Raw genomic sequence first — 19,749 nt, forward strand, 5'->3', positions numbered from 1 at the left:
GGTAATATGATGATGTTGAGAATGACGGAACTAGATCGAAACGAAGTGTGGTATGAATTATTAATGTTTAATAAGCCTAAAATACAAATCAAATCAAATGCGTACGAGAAAATACAGAACTTATGTAAAAATATATAAAAGCTAATTGTTTTATTTGCGCGGGACAGTTATTGCGGGTAATAGTACTGTATTATTTGTTTCTACAGTGCAACACTTTGTTTGTAGATTTCCTCGAATTCTTCGTCGTCTTCAGTTTCACTAACATCTTCACCAGCAAATGCTGCAGCCAGTTTATAGTACACATCATGTGAATCATCCAAGTCCTCCGCAATTGCGTTGGAGGATGGCCCTAGTTTGGTTACAGGCAGATCCTCCTCCTGCTCTTCCTCGAATTCCTCACCTTAATATATGAAAATTAATTTATGAAATTGGCGATTTAGACACGAAAACATACTGCTGTCGATGGCTTCATATCCTCCTGGTGGCTTCGGCTCGTAGGTGACCAAAATGGTGGGAAACTCCACGATGGTTCTGCCGACTAGATTCTCGCCCAGCGTTTTGGTCGAGTCGAGGAGATAACACCTCGTAGAGCTGCGACGCACACCCTCGGCCCTAAGCCAAAAGCTCAGCTGGCCAATACCGGCGGTCTGATGGTTGGCCAGCAGTTTGCGTTGATCCCGTGCCGTCTCGTGCTGCAGATCCACATACTTGACTACCAGATCGGACAGCGTAAGCTCCTCATTGCATTCCGCGTCCACGAATCGAGCTATATTCCGGGGAAGGCTTGCCTCGTAAGGAATGTTTGCAAACAGCCACTCTACACGCCAATGGAATCGTCCCAGTTTCCAGTTTAAAAACGTGGTGTTCTCCTTGTGCCGACTGAAATTCTCCAGTTGCAAGCGCAGATTAATGTTGCGCTTCTTGGCTGCCATCCGCATGCGATGCTGAGTCACTGGGAGATTCCTTTGGTCGTGGGTAAATCGCTTGCACGGATCGGATTTCCGATTCTCCGCATAGCGTGTGCACTCCTCCAAGAAGCAGTAGTCACTCATGAAATCCCGCGAGGTCATCTCGTTCAGCGGTACGAACTTAGTGCGATCCCGCTGGCCATCGCAGTTGAGCTCCTTTTTATGGATCTGGACGCAGGGCAGGCTGCACGTTTTCACCTCGCATTTGGGACATGCGTAGCAGGCTTCCTTTGCGGCGCACACCTCGCACATTCCCAGGCGCATGGTTCTCTGGATTCTAGTTGGTTATTAGATCACTAAAAAACAATGATCATTGGGAAGTACCTGGTTTTAGTGCTGGTGTCATCGGCCATCGTCTGTATTCATTTCAATTTGAGCTGAACCCACGTGTTGGCATTGTTTACCATCCATAGTGCTGACCATCTGATGCTGGTCTAGCTAAAAGTAGCTGTACGAAATAGCTAGAAATATAGCTAACGTATAGGTTATTTGTTTAGTATAGTTGTTTAGTTTAATTTTTTGTTCAAAAATGCTTCTATTTGAATACTACGACTTAAAAGTATAGAATGTAACGCCATACGTGTAAGATCTGTCACTAGCTAGATTTGGCTCGAAAATTGCCAACTTGGTGTGCATGTTGCTGAAACAGCTGTTTGCTGTACACATGTTATTTTGTGTTGTTGTGCTCGCATGTTTTGTGGTGTTGCTGTTACGTTGATTTTATTGCAACACATATAGTGCAACAACAGCTTGCTAATCGAGTGAGTGCAATATCACCTGGAAGTCAAAACTAGTTTTATTTGCTCATTCTAATGAACATAATACGCAATGTTTATTTACACAGCGTGCGTGTCGAAACACGCGTGTGTGTGTGCGATGTTTTTGTTATCGAGATTGTATATCTATTTATCGCAAACGTTAGCAACTGCCCGTTATACATTATGTGGCGCCATATTTGAATACGCGTGCAGTAACTAGATTTTATCAGTTATTATTATTATATTTGTTGTGCGTATAAAAAATCTTATCGGTCAATTGCTCTAGCCTACAATTTACAAGCCACGCACACACGCGTCCGACCCATATGATCTACCCCAATTTTGACACTGTTTCCGTACCGATTAGGTTTTGTTTATTCACCAGTTTTTTCTGCCTTCATTTTTTTGTTATTAGATACCACCGCTCGAGCACCTGTGAGTGAAAACTACGAGTGAGCCGAAGAGCCGTTCGTCGGAGGTCTACGACTCCCCTCTCTATTGATATGGCTGTTTGTCTGTTGCGCTACTTAGTTCGTCACAGTAGCAAGCCCAGATCACTGGTCGTCAGTGGAGCGAGCTCCCACGGTACAATGAGCACCTACAGTACGGTGACCACCCTCAGTGCAGTGAAAACGCAGCGCATGCAGCACATGGCGGTACTCCGATCGGGTGTTGGCCTGGCGGAACGAGTACTTAATCCCCCTCTGCAGAGTATTAATGGAAATCATGGATCGGGCAATATCCAATCCAGCAGCGATAACAATAACAAGGATACAGATGCCGCCTTTGAGGTAAGTCCAAAGCAATTCCCAAGTCCATTTAGAAACCAACAGATACAATTTTTAGTTAATTTTACATAGTTTTATTACCTATTAATGTCATACCTATGATTTTAAAATCGTAGCATAATTTTTTCGATTTGAAAACGGGACTATTGTAAATCTAAATACTAAAATAATTTATGTATGTTTTCATAATTATTTGTGTGATTGATATGAAATTTGGTATGTGGGTCGGAATTACAGTAACAAGTGTTTCATCTTCAGTTGAAAAGTTTCTATATGTCATGGTGACCCAGCTAAACATACATTATTCGTTTGTTATTAATTATTATATTACGAATTTCCTACCACTTTCAGTTGGCCATCAAGCAGTTGAATTCTCTGCAGTCGAACGATGCTGCCATAAGGAATTCGATGAAAAACGCCCGCGTGGATACCAAAGCGGATACCATTAAATATCTGGAGCGGAGTGGTCTGCCGCTGGAAACTGTCGAGCGGCTGTCCTTCATCCATGTGGCCGGCACCAAGGGCAAGGTGGGTACATACATAAATATGTATATCAATGGCTTCAACCTGTTTTCTTTGGGTTCCCTTTGGCTTTGCTCTCTCGTTCGTTGAGCTCTTGTTTCTTCCAATCGGAGAACTGTGGCGAGGCCGCTAATCGCTCAGTTGCTGATTAGATTTGTTTAGGTTTCAATTTGATATTTTTATTGATCGATCTGCTTGGCTTTTTGATACCCTTCTTACGTCTATCAGCCGGGTATATGAAGTCAGGCAAATATCTATATATATATCAATATAATTGCAGTTTATATTTAATTTACATTCATGTCGAGAACTTTAAATAATATCATTATCTTCTTATGGTTTGGTTTAATTAATTTGATTTCCCTGATACATTTCGATATAATGAATCTAAATTCGTACTCCTTGGCTAGTTTTTATGTAAGAGGAGTATCATATTGTCCGTTTTAATCTCTCAAATGTTTTTTGTTTCAAATTTCATTTTTCATATTTTGAGCCTTGACTTCTCTGCTTTTTATTTGCACGTTTTTGTACTGTTAATGGGACACGTCCATAGATAACTAACATAATCAGATAAAAACGTTGTTAAAGTGGATTAGAATTCTGATAATTTCGCACTTGACTATTTGAATGGAAATGTTGCCGGGCTTCCAAAATACCTTTTCATTTAGAAAAATACTATAGACATAATGAAAGTGAATTTCTTATTCGCTGTTCACATAAATTGCGTATAACTTATACGATTTCCCTTTAAGTTCTTATTGTTATTGATGATGATGAATACGTCTTCACATAGGGCTCCACCTGCGCCTTGACGGAATCTCTGCTTCGCCATCAAGGTGTCCGCACGGGATTCTTCAGCTCCCCCCACATCCTGTTCACCAACGAGCGAATTCGTATCGATGGCCAGTTGTTGGCCAAGGATAAGTTCACGGAGCAGTTCTGGAAGGTCTACAGCCGTTTGTGGGATCGGCGGGAACATGATCACGACATGCCCGCCTACTTTAAGTTCCTGACCATCTTGGGATTCCATGTTTTCGTCGCAGAGAATGTGGATGTGGTCGTTTTGGAAGTGGGCATCGGTGGTGAGCACGATTGCACGAATATCGTGAGAAATGTGCGCACAGTGGGCATCACATCGCTGGGACTGGAGCACACGGAGCTCTTGGGATGCACACTGCCGGAAATTGCCTGGCAGAAGGCGGGCATCATCAAGACCGGATCGCATGTCTTCACCCATGTCACTCAGTCGGAATGCCTGGAGGTGATACGTCAGCGGGCGAAGGAGAACTCGGCCACGCTCTATGAGGTTCCACCCACCGAGGATTACTTCCGATCGGAGGCATATGCTCCGATTTGGCAGACCTTCAGTAACTTGATTCGCTTAAATGGCTCATTGGCCATTCAATTGGCCGAAGATTGGTTGTCGCAATCGGGAAAACACCAACACACTCCCAACGAGGTGAAAATGGATCCACAGCTGCTGGACGGACTGATTAGCACCCACTGGCCCGGTCGGTGCCAGCTAGTCGAGTGGCACGGGATGCGATTACATCTGGACGGAGCTCACACTCTGGAAAGCATGGAAGTGTGCACGGAGTGGTTTGAAAAGAGCGTGCGAGACAGGTGAGCGGAGTAGGAGGAGTTAGTCCTATAATACATAGTTGATTCGATTGACTTCCCCTCTTGCAGTGTCAACCCAAAGATTCTGATCTTCAATCGCACCGGAAATTCCGGTTTCGAACCTCTGCTAAAGCTCCTCCACCGCACCTGTGCCTTCGACATGGTCTGTTTTGTGCCCAATTTGGCCACCTCAACGCCAAATGCTCCCAGCCAGGTGATGGTTCGTTTTAGTCCCGAAATGCAATTGGATCGGGCGAGGATCATTGCCTCGGCTTGGAGTGACCTCTGCGCCACGGAGCAACAAAAAGATGTGGGTCAGGTGTATAATACGCTAATCGACGCTTTTACTGCCATCTGGCAAAGATTTCCACAAGCCACGGACCACGACGGACAACTTGAGGTCCTCGTCACCGGTTCCATTCATCTGCTGGGAGCAGCTATAAGTGCCCTAGATCTTATTGAGGACCCCAAATCTCGAACTGATAAATAAGACGCATTCCTAACCAGTGCAACTGGGTGAATCACTGGGATTGCATAGTAGCTATTAGATTTAGTCGCAAGCCACTTGCATATCACTTAGTCGGAATTTAAAGTGGATCACTAATAAATGTAGTTGTAGTTAATAATGAAGCAATGTTTAAAATATTGTGTAGAAATAAAAACACTAAGAAATGTTTAGGCTCGTTTTTAGTTAGCAGTGATTGCTTATTATATTGCACACTTTTACAGTTGCTATGGAATATATTAACCAGGCGAAAGTTTACATTTATAATGTGTACGCCACGATACTTACCAAAATATATTCTAACTAAATATTCAATATAGGTGATTTTAAATCCTTACGGACATCGAACAATCTCCCACCAAACAGAGTTGCCAACTCGCCGACGGTGTTTCGTTGATTTCTGGTCCTTTATCTTCTTACATACCACTTTGGTGCGTTTTGGAGCTCGCAACTCCCGCGACTGACGCAGATTTCAAAGGCGGCATCAGACTGGGCTAAGGAAACGCGAGAGCTTTAAGGGTTGCTTTTTCCCCCGGGACATTTAGGGGTGGCCAGAATGACAGCCAATGGCGCGGCGGCAACCCTGGGCGATGAGGGAGACAGCAAGCTGTTGTCCACCTGCTCACCCACCGGGCTAACGGCAAACAAAATGGCTAACGGGACAGCGGAAGTCGGTGAGCGAGCGGGACGGCATGCTGCTGTTGATGATGCTGTGCGTCTAAGGCAACTGATTAAATAACGGTTAAATGGCAGCGGCCATTGCGAAAGTTTCCTTTTTGTAGCTATATTTTTTTTCACTCATTTTGCTGATGTTGTTGTTGGACTTTTCCTCTGCAAGCGTCGACGTCGACGTGGGCGCTAAACTGTCCCGTTTACAGCAACAAATCCGCGTAATTCACTTGTGTGTGTGTGTGTGTGTGTGAGGGGGTGAATCCTGGCGATGTTCGCTAAAAGGATTAATAAACGTTCGACGTTTCGCATTTCAGTTGTTCATTTGACTCGGCGCTTAGCGGTTCAGTTACAGTTACCTTCTGTCCGTCTGTCTGTGTGAATGTGTGTGTGCGTGTTTCGTCCTGGAAAATTCGATTAAGCGTAGAACAGATCCAAGGCCCAAGGATAATCGCCAAATTTGCACAGCACTGCCGTCGGCCAAACGCCAAAGGATAAAATAAAAAGGGATTATCAAATAAATGCATTCAAAGCCACTTAACAAATAAAGACTTACAACTATTTTTGTTATTGTTGCAACGGGGTTTCTAGTGCAAAATGTTTCAAATGTGCCAGTTACCTCAAGACCTATTTTAATACAATCTGCAAATCACATTTAAGCATCGGTTTTGCCATAAGGACTGCAGATCCATTAAAATGCAGAGCTCAAAATCTTTTTTAATACGCGATCTTCTGGGCGATTTGATTAATCGACGACAAACAGATTCGGGTAAGTGTTTGGAATCGTTTCGAAAATAATTTAAATATTTTGTACCTTTAAGTCCTATGGGGTATATCATTTACCATATTTACCTTATCATATAGTCATATCTATAAAACTGTAAAAATTCTGCTACTATAACAAGTATCAAAACAAAAATATTCCTTTATTAAATATAATTTGTTTCCTTAACTAGATATTATTTGTAAAAAGTGATGTCCTTAAATATGTAGTTTATATCAGTTCTCTGCTAATGATAGATATATTTTTTAAAGCAAACAACTGCGTAGCTCTGTACTAACGGTAAATAACAAGACTTCTATGTAATTAAATATAACCTATCATTTTGCATACACTCTCACATGTGAAACACACATACATAATATAAACGCCTTTTTTGGCCAATTAGCCTGTTCATTGTTCCAATCTCCCGTTCTTTGATGTTTCGCTGTTGGCTGAGGGGTAAATAAGGGGAGTTTTTGGCTAAAACCACTGACAAATTGCCTTGCTCACTCTCTTTTGACGCCCCCAATTCTGTCATCTGTTTTTTACCCGCCTGTGGCATTTAAATCTTACACTTTGCTCAATTATCGCAAAAACAAAACTTTTAGCGGTGTGAGTGAGATGGCGATGAGAGCGAGTGGGATGGCTAGACAGCGAGTGAGCGAGAGGGGTTGAGTGGAAACAACAAAAACCACAGCTTCAGGCAGTAATTTATTTGTGCACTGCTTGCTTGCACCGAAAAATATAATTTTTCAATACGATATCTTGATTTTGTTTTATATTTTTAAAAAATATTTTAGCCTATGGAAAATGTAAGATTTTAATGGACTTGCTAATTATTGTTATTTTCAATATATTTTTTATTTACTTTATAGCTTTTTTTCTGCCTGTGTGGGCTTGGCAGTTAATAGTATTTTTGTTGCTGTTGACACTGCTTTATTCGTAACCTGCGCTCGAGCAATTTGTCACGTACGAGCACTTTAATTGTTTTTAGCCAGGGGATCGGAAACCGAAAGGGAAAATGTCGTGGTGGATGCGAATGCAAATGGGACTGAAAACTCAGTCATGACAAATGCTTTCGCATCCTCGCACAAGTACACAGAGAAATCGAATCGTGATCTTTACTAGTGTTAACTTTGAGTCAAGAAAATATAATAAAACAAAAGTAATTTTCAAGTTTTAAAGAAAAAAAAAAATTATAAAAGAAATATATGTAAAAATTATTCGTAGATTAATAGACATTTCTCAACCTATTTAAATGGGTATTTTTATTTTTTCGCAGTGTACCGCCTGCGGTGCCCGCTTACGTATGCTTTGTTTTTTGGTTTGTGCCAACTGCATGTGTTATCCTCTAATTAGGCATGACATTAAATAAAGTTTAGCTCAACAATTACAACTATTTAGAGGCTAATTGCTGTCAGTTAGAGGAAGAAAGTGAAACTTTCACTGCAATCATACCTTACGTTTCGATTCTGCCTTGAACTCAACGTTAGTAACGGCGTGGATAAATACAAATCATGAAATTTGTATATTATTAGGACACACATACGTTATTCCAATGTCCAAATAAGTCCAAATTGCCGGCACATGCGAGACCATTTCACCCACTTTCTCCATTCGATTCGACAAGTCGCCGGCTTTCGCCAGTCTTCATTCTTCAGATGTGTGTCTCACAGTTCAAGTGCCTATTAAATGGCAATTGTGCCGCAAATTGATACGACGTGACTTTTCGAGGAAAATGAAAGAACTCACTCGAGACGCTCCCCAGGATATCCACACATAATTGAATATCCCCTCACATGCACAGACATATGTACCTATATCCACCATCTACCCTTCCGTCCTGTCTGCGCAAATCGTTATAAATGGAATCAGATGTCGAAACCCATTTGGGGTTAAAATACACAAATATAAAAATAATTTCCGCCCGTTCAGTTGGCACTCGAAAAAAGTGGGCGGAAAACATAGAAGAATCCTTGCTGGGCGAACACACGTGAGCGCCTGTGGCGAATCGAAAATGATGTTCTTCTAAAAAGTCGAGTGTTAAGTAAGCGCCACTGGGCGAAATAAAGAGAAATTGAGAATTATGAGTAATGTGCCAAAGTTGGTCGAGTGTTGTGAAACGTCGGTTGTTTTTCTTTTTTGCCAATATAACTCTGGTTTTTACTTCAATAATTGTTTCATGAGTCGAAAAGAGGTATATGAATGGTATTGAAAACGAGTAATGCTAATGCTTTTATTAGTAATAAAAATTTTTCTTTTGATTTTGTTTAAGAAAAAGTAAGTACTTGTAAACGAAACATTTCTCTCAGTGCAGCGTGGAGCAGACCATGTAAATTCCAATAGGAAAAACAATTGAGAGCTCGTCGACACGTGAATTTAATCAGGCAGCCCGCAGCGCGCGATTTTCGGTCCGGGTTCGACTCCGATTTGGAATTGTGTTCAGGATGCGAGTGTATGTGCGACGGATATAAATAACACGTTGATTGCTGCAAATTGCAACTCATCCGATTCGCCGCCCTGTCATCCAAACGGACCAACGCCCACTTGATTCGCCCATCCGATTTGATAGCACTTCATCCAATGCGATTGTCTATTGCCGCTTGCGATGTGATGTGATGTGGTGTGGTGTGGCAATGGGTTTCCCAGGTCGCTTCTCGACCGGAAGTGGTTGCACGCGCGAAACGAAGAGGTTGAACGCATTAGTGCCACGCTGCGCCTGAAAACAGGCAACAGTGTCTTAAAGCCGGTATCTTTATTCCGGCGTCCACTTGACACTCGGCCTGCACTTTGCACTCCAATTGAATCCGAGTGACTCGTGGTCAATCGGAGATTTTAAATAGGTTCAAAAATTAATTTGCCCACACTGCTGTCTGACTTTGGAAATTTTTAAATGAGTGGATAACCTTTTGTTTACAAATAAAAGCAGAATTACTTTAGGATAATTGAACACTTTCAACTACATTTTTCTAATCCTCCCTTTGATTTCCTATTTCCAGAACTGGAGCTCTCCAACGACGATTCGGATATAGACATCGAGGATCGATCTACGCCGGACTCGACGGCTGCGGGCTGCCAGCAGGAACTCCTGCTGTCGCACCATCACCGCAGATTCACCCACCACGACGAATCCAGTGTGGAGTCCTGCCTATCGGCCACAAGAGGCCCCGGCTCTGGCACAGGATCGGGTGGTGGCGGAGGAGGAGGAGTAGCCGGCGGACTGAGTGCCGCTGCAGCGGCGGCGGGCGTGGCTGCTGGACTCCTGGCAGCGGCGGCCAGTGGTGCCAATGGGGATCGGGATGCCAACGGCAATGGCAGTGGCCCGGGATCTGGCGGCGGAACAAGTGGCGGCTATGCGGAGCACAAGCTGCAGCTGAGCAAAAGTGGCCGGAAGCCGCGACGCCGCCGAACCGCCTTCACCCACGCCCAGCTCGCCTACTTGGAGCGGAAGTTCCGGTGCCAGAAGTACCTGAGCGTGGCCGATCGCAGCGATGTGGCCGAAACGCTCAATCTGTCCGAGACGCAGGTGAAAACCTGGTACCAGAATCGCCGGTGAGTGTTGAACGAGAGTCAGTTCCTAAATTGGAAAGGGCGTACTTTAAAATTTATAGGATAATGGATAATGAAACAATAAGTTTTGATTAGAAACTGTAGTTGGAAATATCTAACTGTGTGACAACGATTGTAAGCGATTCATTTGCCTTTTCCATTGCAGGACCAAGTGGAAGCGACAGAATCAACTGCGTCTGGAGCAGCTGCGTCATCAGGCGACCATGGAGAAGGACTTTGTGGTCCAGGATGGCGGCGGTGCGGGCGGACTCGGCTGCTGTCCCAGCGGACTGAGCAGTTCTTTTAGTGCCGCCGCCGCCGCTGCAGCGGCTGCCAGCAATCCGTGCAATTTTCTCACTTCCGCCGCAGCGGCGGCCATTTTCCGTAACGTCGGCTACGTCCACGGATGTCCCATGTAGGAGCCACGCCCCTAACTCCCCCACCATCCCACTTTCCCCAGCTGCCTGTGTATATAATGCGTATGGAAGAAAACAGTTTTTGTGCAATAACCGATCGGGATAAATTAATGAAAGTCAAGCGCTGTGCTGATATTTACCAAGCATACCCGATATTATTATTATAATACGTACTTAACAATATAATCATAAACATAAGCATAGTCGAATTAATTAACTGTATTATAAAACTAAAAATCTCTTTTTTTTCATCGCACTCTATGGACTTTTTTTTGGCCAGAATAAACATTCAATTGCACGTCTTTAAGCGTTTTCACTTGGGAGGTTATCTAATTTAAATGATTTAAAAAAAAAACTAAATCAAAGCTAACTAGTATAAATTATAGATATGATTTGCTTTTCGAGTTAACGCAAAGCTGAAGAGATGTGGTACTTTTACAGAATAACAAATCGAATAACAAATCAAACGTTGGACTTCCGATAACTTTGAGAAACGATAATGATCGATCACTAAAATCGATCGTTGCCAATTTTCCAATTTTACTAAAAATCTTTATCTATGCATATGCTGTGTTGGGTGCAATTTAATAATTCACAACAGAATCGAATGCAACGTATCGGTTAAATGCCGCTCGCCCATCTGCAAATCTGCAAATCGGTGAGCTGTGAGTCATGCTTGAAAATCAACTTGAGCGAATCGCACAAAACGATATCAATTTGTCGCTATATAGCAAATAGCCCGCGACATATGCCCACCCAACGGGCAGGATATCGCGTCTACACCTATCTGTATATAGACCCACTCTATATATATTATTTGCATGGAGCTGCCAGGCAGCTTGCGAGGGAGTGAGAGAGAGAGAGAGAGGGCGATACGGAGGGAGAGAGAGAGGAAAGATGAAGCAGCCAACCGGAAAACAAGCAACAACTCTGGTCGCAATTATAACGGGCCAACGGAGCGCAGAGAGCGCATGAGCGCCAGAAAGAGATGGCAGCAGTGCGTCCTGGCAAACGAGGATGCGATAGCAGCGTCATATACAGTAGGGATTCCCTAGCACAAACTGAAAAGAAACCTACATCTAAGGACATTTCGATAAACAAGAGATATCCAACATACAACATGCAACAATCGACATGTGACATATGAAGGAGAATGCAAAAACTAAGAACAAGATCTTTTGCATTTAAATATTTAAACAAAATTTAAACTATTCTGCTTATTTAGTTCTTTCCATCGAGGATCGTCTGTAGCTACAGTTATATTTTCATGCCCATTTAGCTCGCTACACAAAAAGGAGGAGAAATGTTTAGCCACAAATTGAATCTGCGGTGAGTGAGTTAACGAGCGAGAGAGAGGGCTAGATGGATATAGTATAACCATGCCATAGTGTATACCATGCCATAGGACACCAGCCAAACCAACCCAAGCCAACCCATCGAGGATACGGGCATGATGATATAGGGGCAGACGACGGGAGAGTAGTAGTTTTCAAGTGGTGCAGAGCGGCACAGAACGCTAATTAAAAAGATACTTGAAGGGAGCCACCGGAAACAAAACGGAAAAGCCAAAGAAGCGGGGCGGGCAATGTGAAAAAATGCGGGAAAAATGGCTGAAATGCGAATGAAAGGCAAAGGCGAATGGGAAGGCAAGCAAGTTAACGTTGCCATGAAATCGTCTATGAAATGTGAATGTAATCTAATGAATAAAATGCATCTGCTAACCCCCATCATGCCAGCCACTTGCAGATACAGATAGATGATGATTCGCATTTTCTGGCTCTTTCCTCCGGTTTCCTCGGCGCATTTTTTATATTCCGCAACATTCTCACATTCATGCGGTTCATTTGCGCAGCCATTGAGATTTGAATGGCATTTTTAATTGGTACATTTTACGCAGCCATCCTTTGAGCACAAAGGCACCTCCGGCTCCACCAGCCGCTCTCCTTTGAGCTGGCCATCATTCATCATTTGATTTGTATTTATTTAATGAGTTATTAATTGCATTAAGCTTTCGGCGTTTGAGAACTTTGCAACTAAAAAAAAAAAGAGGAATAAACTGGGAGAGTGGTGCAAAGTTTTTCGGCTTTTGCCCGCATTCAGGCTGAAAACTACGAAACTAAAGAGTTCGCACAATTTGCAACTTGGAAAAAAACAACGGAAAATGCTAGTGCCAAAAATGTAGCATACTTTTCTGCGCACGTTTGCTTGTGATTATGAAAAGGCGCGAGAACTTCAAGACTAGCCAAAACTATTAGCAAATCCAAATATTATTTATATTAATTATTATTACTTATTATTATATTATATTATTATAAAAGAAAGCCTATTTAGACATCTTTACGTTTTTAAGATGGAACATATATGAAATGTATGAACTAAATATTTGAACTATAAAAGGTGTCAGAAAGACAACATAAACATTCTTGAGATCTAAACAAATTGGACTTGTTAAAGTAATGATTGTTTTGGGCCGCATAAGTATTGTTAAATAATGAAGTTACCACAGAAGCCACTTGACTTTGGCCATGGATGTACTCACTGGCATTCAGGGGAGGAACTGACAGTTACTCCCTGCCATTATATCCCAATTTCAATTTAAATTCCAGCCTGCTGTGGACCATCCGCAGGGCAGAAACAAAAATATATGTATATCCATGTATGTATATAAAAATAAAAGGAAAATAAAAAAGAAGTGAAGTTCGGGGAAACCGCAACAGCAATTCTCGACATAATGATTGTGTTGAGGGGCGATTATGTCATCGCGGATGGGCAGGGCACAAGGACTCGACACACTTGACTTCCGGTTGGAGGATGGCTGCGCGATGTTTGCCATATTGTGTGAAAATTTGTGTGTTACCCAGCCACTGCAATTGGCGGTGGTGGTGGTTTCTCGTCTCGTTTTGTGATTAAAATGTTTGTCATTATCCGTTTGGAAAATCGTCCGAAATTGTGTTTGTGCCCCGGGCCGTGCCACACTTGCTTATTTCAAATCTGGCATCTTTATGCCTAATTGCCGCATTGTGTCCCATTGTGCGGCCATCGAACCTGTGGATCGATTCGAATCGGATCGATTCGGATCGTCTCACAGTTTCAGCCTCGAACCCCGACTGAGCCATACAGGTTGCCTCCGGCCAAAGAGTCCATGGCTAAGGGAGACCATAGCTCGATTCCAACGATCAGTTGCAATTAGTTGCACAAGCGTATAGTGGTCGGCGAAATAAGTTGGATTGCATTGAAGTATTTGTGAGCTCCTTAAAAATTTGCTAATAATTGACAAGGAAGTGAAAAGTAATTCTACAAGTGAAGTACTCTTCGCCAAGCTAAACACTTCATACAAAACTTAAAAGTGAGTGCAGTTTTAATTATATTCACTACAATTCCTGCCCCTTCTGTATATAAACTTTGAGATCCTCATCCATGGGGTGGGGCTTGGATGAACTTTACGAGGCTACTGACCTCTTCAAACTTTATCTATATATTTTAGAATTTCATTTGAATTTTAGAATTTTCGTTTGATTGCCAATGATAAGGTTAAACTCAAAACATTCTCGCCTGTGGCCTCCAGGAGCATATTGACCTAAGGGAGTCGCTCGATCTTCTGTAATTTTGTCAGTGATCAAAAAGAGCCCAAAGCTTTCTTTTTTAGGTTTTTCTTTGGTGCTGTATCTTTATATTTTGAAATTTATGTATCTCCTCGTTTGATTGCTAGTGATATAGTTAATCTCAAATCATCTTAAATAAAAGTTGTTTAAATAAAACGTAAAGTTGGGCACAGCTCTTAAACATACAGGAAACTTTATAAAATATATATAAATGCTTTAATTCTTGGGCACTTTTTCTTCACTACCCCCATTGTACAAATTCTTTAAAAAAGTTTCTAGTTTCTGTTTAAATAAAAGGTAAAGTTTGCCACAACTCTTATACATACAGGAAATTCTATAATCTATCAAATTCTTAATTACTTTGGCACTTTTTCTTGATTACCCCCATTGTACAATTTCTTTAAAACAGTTTCTAGTTTCTGTTTAAATAAAAAGTAAAGTTGGTCACAGCTCTTATACATACAGGAAACTCTATAAAATATATATAAATATATATATATATAAATATAAAATGCTTTAATACTTGGGCACTTTTTTTTCACTACCCCCATTGTACAAATTCTTTAAAACAGTTTCTAGTTTCTGTTTAAATAAAAGGTAAAGTTTGCCACAACTCTTATACATACAGGAATCTCTATAAACTATCAAATTCTTTATTACTTGGGCACTTTTTCTTCAATACCCCCATTGTGCAAATTCTTTAAAACTGTTTCTAGGTACACAATTATATATAAACATTTAATAGAAGCTCAGTATGTTTACGTTACCGACAGAAATACGCATGGAATCATCAGGGCCGCCAGAAATATTAGACGTATTTTGATTGCAAGGGCTTATTCAATTTCTTATGTCGCGACTGCGATCGTGGCTAATTCTCAGATGACATTTCGTGATAATTGGTGGGTGGAACGGTTTTGATTCCACTTGCACTGCGGCTATCATTTGTATACATCATACTTTCCAATTGTGTAAACAACAACTTCATTAGTAAACAAAAAGTTCGCTGGGTGGTTACAGAACGCAAATCCTAAGCCCGAAAACCGATCCCCTTTCAAATGCCCACAAATCAGTAAATAATGACATGAAAATCTGTTGGCTTTTGTCAGGCCCTGCGGCCTCGAAGACCGAAAAAAGGAAAAGTTATTTGGATGGGGGAGGGTTTTGGGTTGGAAAAGTGTTGAGAAAAGTGGGGTGGACAATTTGCCTTAAATTAGGCGTAAAATGCACAGATTGGTTACAACAAACAGCGCACACAAGCGGCTCATCAGGTCGGTCCACCCCCAAAAATTAAAGGGTAGCTACTTGCCACTTTTCATCACCATCTTGATTATTATTATCATCGCCATCCGACGGGAACCGGATATGATTGTTAGTATCTATTAGCACAGCTGAACCTCCAAATGATGGTTCCATAAAAAATCTGTTATAAAAAGCTATTTCTCGATACCAGACTTGTCATTTTGTTCAAATTTTTCTTATGATTAGGAAAAATACCCAATGGAAAGTATTAACATCTTTTCATGTAGTAAAATAAAAATGTAAACATCTTTTCCACTTACGGATGTTTGACTGTAATTGGCCTGGTCTGCGTTTCCCCTTCACCTTGCTGAACAACCCTCGCTAATTGAGCACTTTCGTCGCGTTTAATAGAGGGGGATTCTCGGGTTTTTACACTTGACGCAGATTTTTAGCTGGACGCTGATATGATAGATCATATTATGCTAGAGATAATCCCAGTTGATTAGCATGCATCGCTTCGCAAGCAGTGCCAGCTAAATTGAGGTTATGTTGGCAAGCAGTTCAGAAAGAGAGGGTTATATGTTGCCTACATATCATATCATATCATTTAATTTTGATCAACAAATACATGTGCATAATTAAAAACAAAAAGGAGAGCATAACACGCACACAGAGACGGCAAAAAAGTTGTTAATCTTTTCATGCCGACGCATAATTAAAATGTGAATATGGAAATTTCAATGGGAATCTGTGCAAAAAATGCCCCAAAAAAATAAAGGGGCGATAAAAAAGCAGAAGAGCAGAAAGAAAAGACCAAGCAAAGGACGCACAAACACACACACACAGAAACTTAACGGTTTCCTGCTGTTATGGCCATCTTGCTTGCACCTCTTGCGCTTTTTACCGCCAGTTCGTTTGCGTGTGTGTGTGTGTGTGTGTGTGAGAGCAAGTAATTGCGAAATATGAAATATGAATGCATAATGAGCAGATATTCGCCAAGTGTGCAAGAAACTTGAAGCGGCGATGGGCGTGGCAGGTGGAAAAGTGGGAGGCGGAAACGGAGGCCAGGTGACTTTTATGCTAGAATGCGCACATCGCGCGTGCATTTGCATTTTGCCAGCCTTTTCGAAAGCAGTGCAAGGACAAGCACAAATACACACAAACAAAAGCGGGCACACACACACAGGCAGGAAAAATCATAGCTACAGTAAGCTTCCGATAGCAATGACTCCTCTAAGTCCTTAAATTTTATGCGATTCAACTAGAAGCTTGTAATTTTCCAGCAACTAGATATTAGATTTAATACATTAGTGTAACTTGTTTTAAATTGCAAATAAACTAGATAATTACAATTTTATATTATAATAACACAAAATTAATTTGAAATCATAGAAGATGAGTATGCAGAAGATGTGTATGCAATAATTCAAATTAAAAACTTCAATTATAGTAAATTTCTAGACTTTTCAATTAAAAGTACCTACTTTCTGGTTTCACTGTACTCGGCTTGGCCAAGATGTCAGCCAAGTGAGTTTGGAAAACATGTCAAAATGTTGCGGAGCTCATTAAAACAGCGTTGGCTATTTGCACACATCACATCTTTCAGTCACTAATTTGCAGGAGGGGGAGGAATTGGAGGCGAAGGAGCAAATCCTTGAAGGCGCCTCTTCCCTGTTCAAAAGTAATGCATAACTCCCTTTTTCCAGCTTTTTCCTCAGATAAGATGACAGAATACAACATGAGCCACATGGTGCGACCCAAGGGATTCAGCTTGGAGGAGCTGCGTCAGGCTTTGAGTCGATCGGCGATTCGGGAGCAATGCTACTTTATTTATGCCACTGGCAATATTTTGGAGGTGATCCATGTTCATATCATAATAACATTACCTAATTTATTCACATGTTCCGTCAGATTATATCTGGATTTGATGAACTGATCAACCAGGAGGTAATCCAATTCGGAGCCGATAAACTGGCTGCGGTGTATGTATGCGGCTTGATGGTTTATCTACTCCGTCATGAGGACACTTCGACGACCCAGGTGAAGAGAACTCTCTTCCTGCAAAAGTGCTTCAATTATATGGCATGCACCGAGGAAAGCCATGTAAGTATATACACATATATGTATGATATATATATATATTTTTTTTTTATCCTTCCCTGTCTCTGCCCAACAGATCCACCAGATATGCGTCCATATCCTGGGCCTCTTCAATATCCAGAGTTCGAGCACAATGCTCAACCTGATCCTCGGCTGCCGCGTGGCCAGTCCACTGTCCACAATGGCCAACGTTGTGGCTAACTGTCTGTTCTGGGCCATGTTGGATCATATGTCGGACTTGGGCCTGGACTTGCACCGTTTGCGTCCGGCTAACACATTGCTGCTTGTCGTCGCCGTGGTGAAGCCGCATATTTATGTAATATCCTATCTGCATTCCCTGCACCTGGTGGTCCGTTTAATATCCAGCATCCTGCTGATCGGACCATTCAGTGTCCAGGGCCAGCAACTGTGCCAGGAGACCGGCGTGCCGGAGGATTTTATGAAAATGGCCAGGGACGATTGCTCGATATTAGTTCGCTGGCTAATCGCCATTGTTGATGAGCTGCGTCCCCTGATGGTGGAGAACAACGATTTGGGGCATCTGCATGAGCGCCTGGTGCTCTTGGAGTCCATTTGTGAGCTTATGCAACTCTTGCATGGCTACTTGGTTAAGTGTTATCAAGGCAAAATTGCCACACAATGCAAGTAGTAACAAGGAATCTGTCATAAATTCAGATACTTTGATGAGAAGATAATTGAAATCTTCCATAACTTAACCTAACATTTGAAACTTATTTCACGAAACAATCGCATGGTATATATATATGCGTTCAACGATTTTATTATACATAATAAAAATGCTCTTGCGTTAACTATAAAGTTACGACGGAAACTCTAGATTTTATAATTTTAATGATGCTTTTTCTAAAAGGCAAGCCACTTAGTGATTTGAATATTTCGTGTAAGCATAAAAAGCTCTGGTAATAGTCCGGAAAGTACTATACGACTAGGATATCCTCCTGAATTATGTATCTATTCATCCAAAACGGAATCCAGCCATTCCTCCACACCGTTTTTGCTTGCTGCCGATGAGGGCGTGGCCGGCTGCACCATAGGCATGGGCATCGTGATGGGTCCAGAGCCTATACCCAGTTGCGTATCGGTCATGGCCAATAGCTCGTCAAGTTCATCGGGTTCAGCTGCTGAGGCAGCAACTGGTTTTTCCGCCGCTGCAGGGGCGGCGTCCTTGTTGGACTTAGCAGAGGGAGCTCGCGACTTGGTGCCCCCATTGGAGTCCTTTAGAATGCGCTGGTAAGCTGCCTCAGCCCGTTCAGCGGCCTTCTCCTGGGCGGCAATCTGAGCACGGGTGAACAAAGACGCCGGATAATCCATACGCTTGTATAAAGGAATCGTTTGAAGACCCACATTTAGGCGGGTGAGGTTCAGGGTGAAGTAAGCACTGGCAGCCTTGGTGTGTAGCTTGGTCTGGCCCTCGGCCACGTTGGCCCATTCGCGCTCTGATCCAAACGTGAAGTGGCCGCCACCGAGGCTGGGAAACTGGGCCATCTGCTGGAAATCGCCAGCTCGTAACTGGGCACGGGCATTCTCATCGATGAGTGCACCATCCAGGCCCAATTGCTCCATATCGTCGGTGTCGCTGGGCAGGGTGTCCAGCATGTCCCTGTTCCGTTGCGGTGCCAACGAGGAGCGGCCTGCTCCACTGGACTGCCAATTGCCACGCCTGGCCAACCTTGGCTCATCGCTAGAGTCCGCCACATCAACCATGCTGCGACGGGAGGTGGGTGGCGGCGATCCCGACGACGTGGTGGACCGCCCTTGTTCCTTTTTATGGTGATGATTGTACTGCTTCATGTTCCGGCGCTTTCTGCAAAGAATGGAAAGTTAATATTAGGTGCGAACTGCGAGTTGAGTGGTTACGTTGCACGTACTCCTTGGATCGATCGTCCTTGCCGGACATTTTGATGGGGGCTGTGTGGTTTCCGGGGTGTTATTTCTCAGGCAATTCCGATTCAAAATCGGTTTGTTTATTCCTTCGTTGACCGACGCGAGTGTGAGCGGGATGGATAGCGCGAGGAACAGCTGTTCGATTAACTGAGCGCAGGGTGGCCAGGCTATGTTGTTGCAACATAAAAAAGTAACGGAGAACGAATAATATAAAAATACACATTACCAACATACCATATGCAAATCTTAGTTTTTCACATAAAACAAAATATTTGTTCAATTACATAAAAATACATATTTAACTATAAAATCTAATATTTGTAATAAATATTTAAAACACTCTCA

General features: G+C 42.4%; 5 protein-coding genes across 6 annotated transcripts; 3 read left to right on the forward strand and 2 right to left on the reverse strand.

Moving 5' to 3' along the window:
- Nucleotides 1-51: 51 nt before the first annotated feature.
- Nucleotides 52-1,398, reverse strand: LOC6618575 (box C/D snoRNA protein 1). Of its 2 annotated transcripts, none has more exons than XM_032725428.1 (3): nucleotides 1,293-1,398; nucleotides 455-1,245; nucleotides 52-400 (listed from the first exon to the last, which is right to left on the reverse strand). In XM_032725428.1, the coding sequence occupies exons 1-3, from the start codon at nucleotides 1,319-1,321 to the stop codon at nucleotides 201-203; spliced, it is 1,020 nt and encodes a 339-aa protein (XP_032581319.1). In that variant the 5' UTR covers nucleotides 1,322-1,398; the 3' UTR covers nucleotides 52-200. The 2 variants fall into 2 exon arrangements, with proteins under 2 accessions (XP_032581319.1, XP_032581320.1); XM_032725429.1 differs by having other exon boundaries at nucleotides 455-1,238; nucleotides 1,293-1,383.
- Nucleotides 1,399-1,627: 229 nt separating this feature from the next.
- LOC6618576 (putative folylpolyglutamate synthase) lies at nucleotides 1,628-5,332 on the forward strand. The gene is made up of 5 exons (XM_002042799.2): nucleotides 1,628-1,729; nucleotides 2,142-2,517; nucleotides 2,866-3,042; nucleotides 3,830-4,659; nucleotides 4,726-5,332. The coding sequence occupies exons 2-5, from the start codon at nucleotides 2,230-2,232 to the stop codon at nucleotides 5,144-5,146; spliced, it is 1,716 nt and encodes a 571-aa protein (XP_002042835.1). The 5' UTR covers nucleotides 1,628-1,729; nucleotides 2,142-2,229; the 3' UTR covers nucleotides 5,147-5,332.
- Nucleotides 5,333-6,167: 835 nt separating this feature from the next.
- Nucleotides 6,168-10,805, forward strand: LOC6618577 (homeobox protein B-H1). Its single transcript, XM_032725273.1, has 3 exons — nucleotides 6,168-6,599; nucleotides 9,593-10,145; nucleotides 10,309-10,805. Exons 1-3 carry the CDS (start codon nucleotides 6,527-6,529, stop codon nucleotides 10,559-10,561), a joined length of 879 nt encoding a protein of 292 aa, XP_032581164.1. The 5' UTR covers nucleotides 6,168-6,526; the 3' UTR covers nucleotides 10,562-10,805.
- Nucleotides 10,806-13,757: 2,952 nt separating this feature from the next.
- LOC6618578 lies at nucleotides 13,758-18,331 on the forward strand. The gene is made up of 4 exons (XM_002042801.2): nucleotides 13,758-13,904; nucleotides 17,106-17,254; nucleotides 17,311-17,502; nucleotides 17,576-18,331. The coding sequence occupies exons 2-4, from the start codon at nucleotides 17,123-17,125 to the stop codon at nucleotides 18,146-18,148; spliced, it is 897 nt and encodes a 298-aa protein (XP_002042837.1). The 5' UTR covers nucleotides 13,758-13,904; nucleotides 17,106-17,122; the 3' UTR covers nucleotides 18,149-18,331.
- LOC6618579 lies at nucleotides 18,261-19,536 on the reverse strand. Its single transcript, XM_002042802.2, has 2 exons — nucleotides 19,389-19,536; nucleotides 18,261-19,324 (listed from the first exon to the last, which is right to left on the reverse strand). Exons 1-2 carry the CDS (start codon nucleotides 19,415-19,417, stop codon nucleotides 18,472-18,474), a joined length of 882 nt encoding a protein of 293 aa, XP_002042838.2. The 5' UTR covers nucleotides 19,418-19,536; the 3' UTR covers nucleotides 18,261-18,471.
- Nucleotides 19,537-19,749: the final 213 nt, after the last annotated feature.

The sequence above is a fragment of the Drosophila sechellia genome, chromosome X, assembly GCF_004382195.2.
Source record: "Drosophila sechellia strain sech25 chromosome X, ASM438219v1, whole genome shotgun sequence".
Lineage (NCBI taxonomy): Eukaryota > Metazoa > Arthropoda > Insecta > Diptera > Drosophilidae > Drosophila > Drosophila sechellia.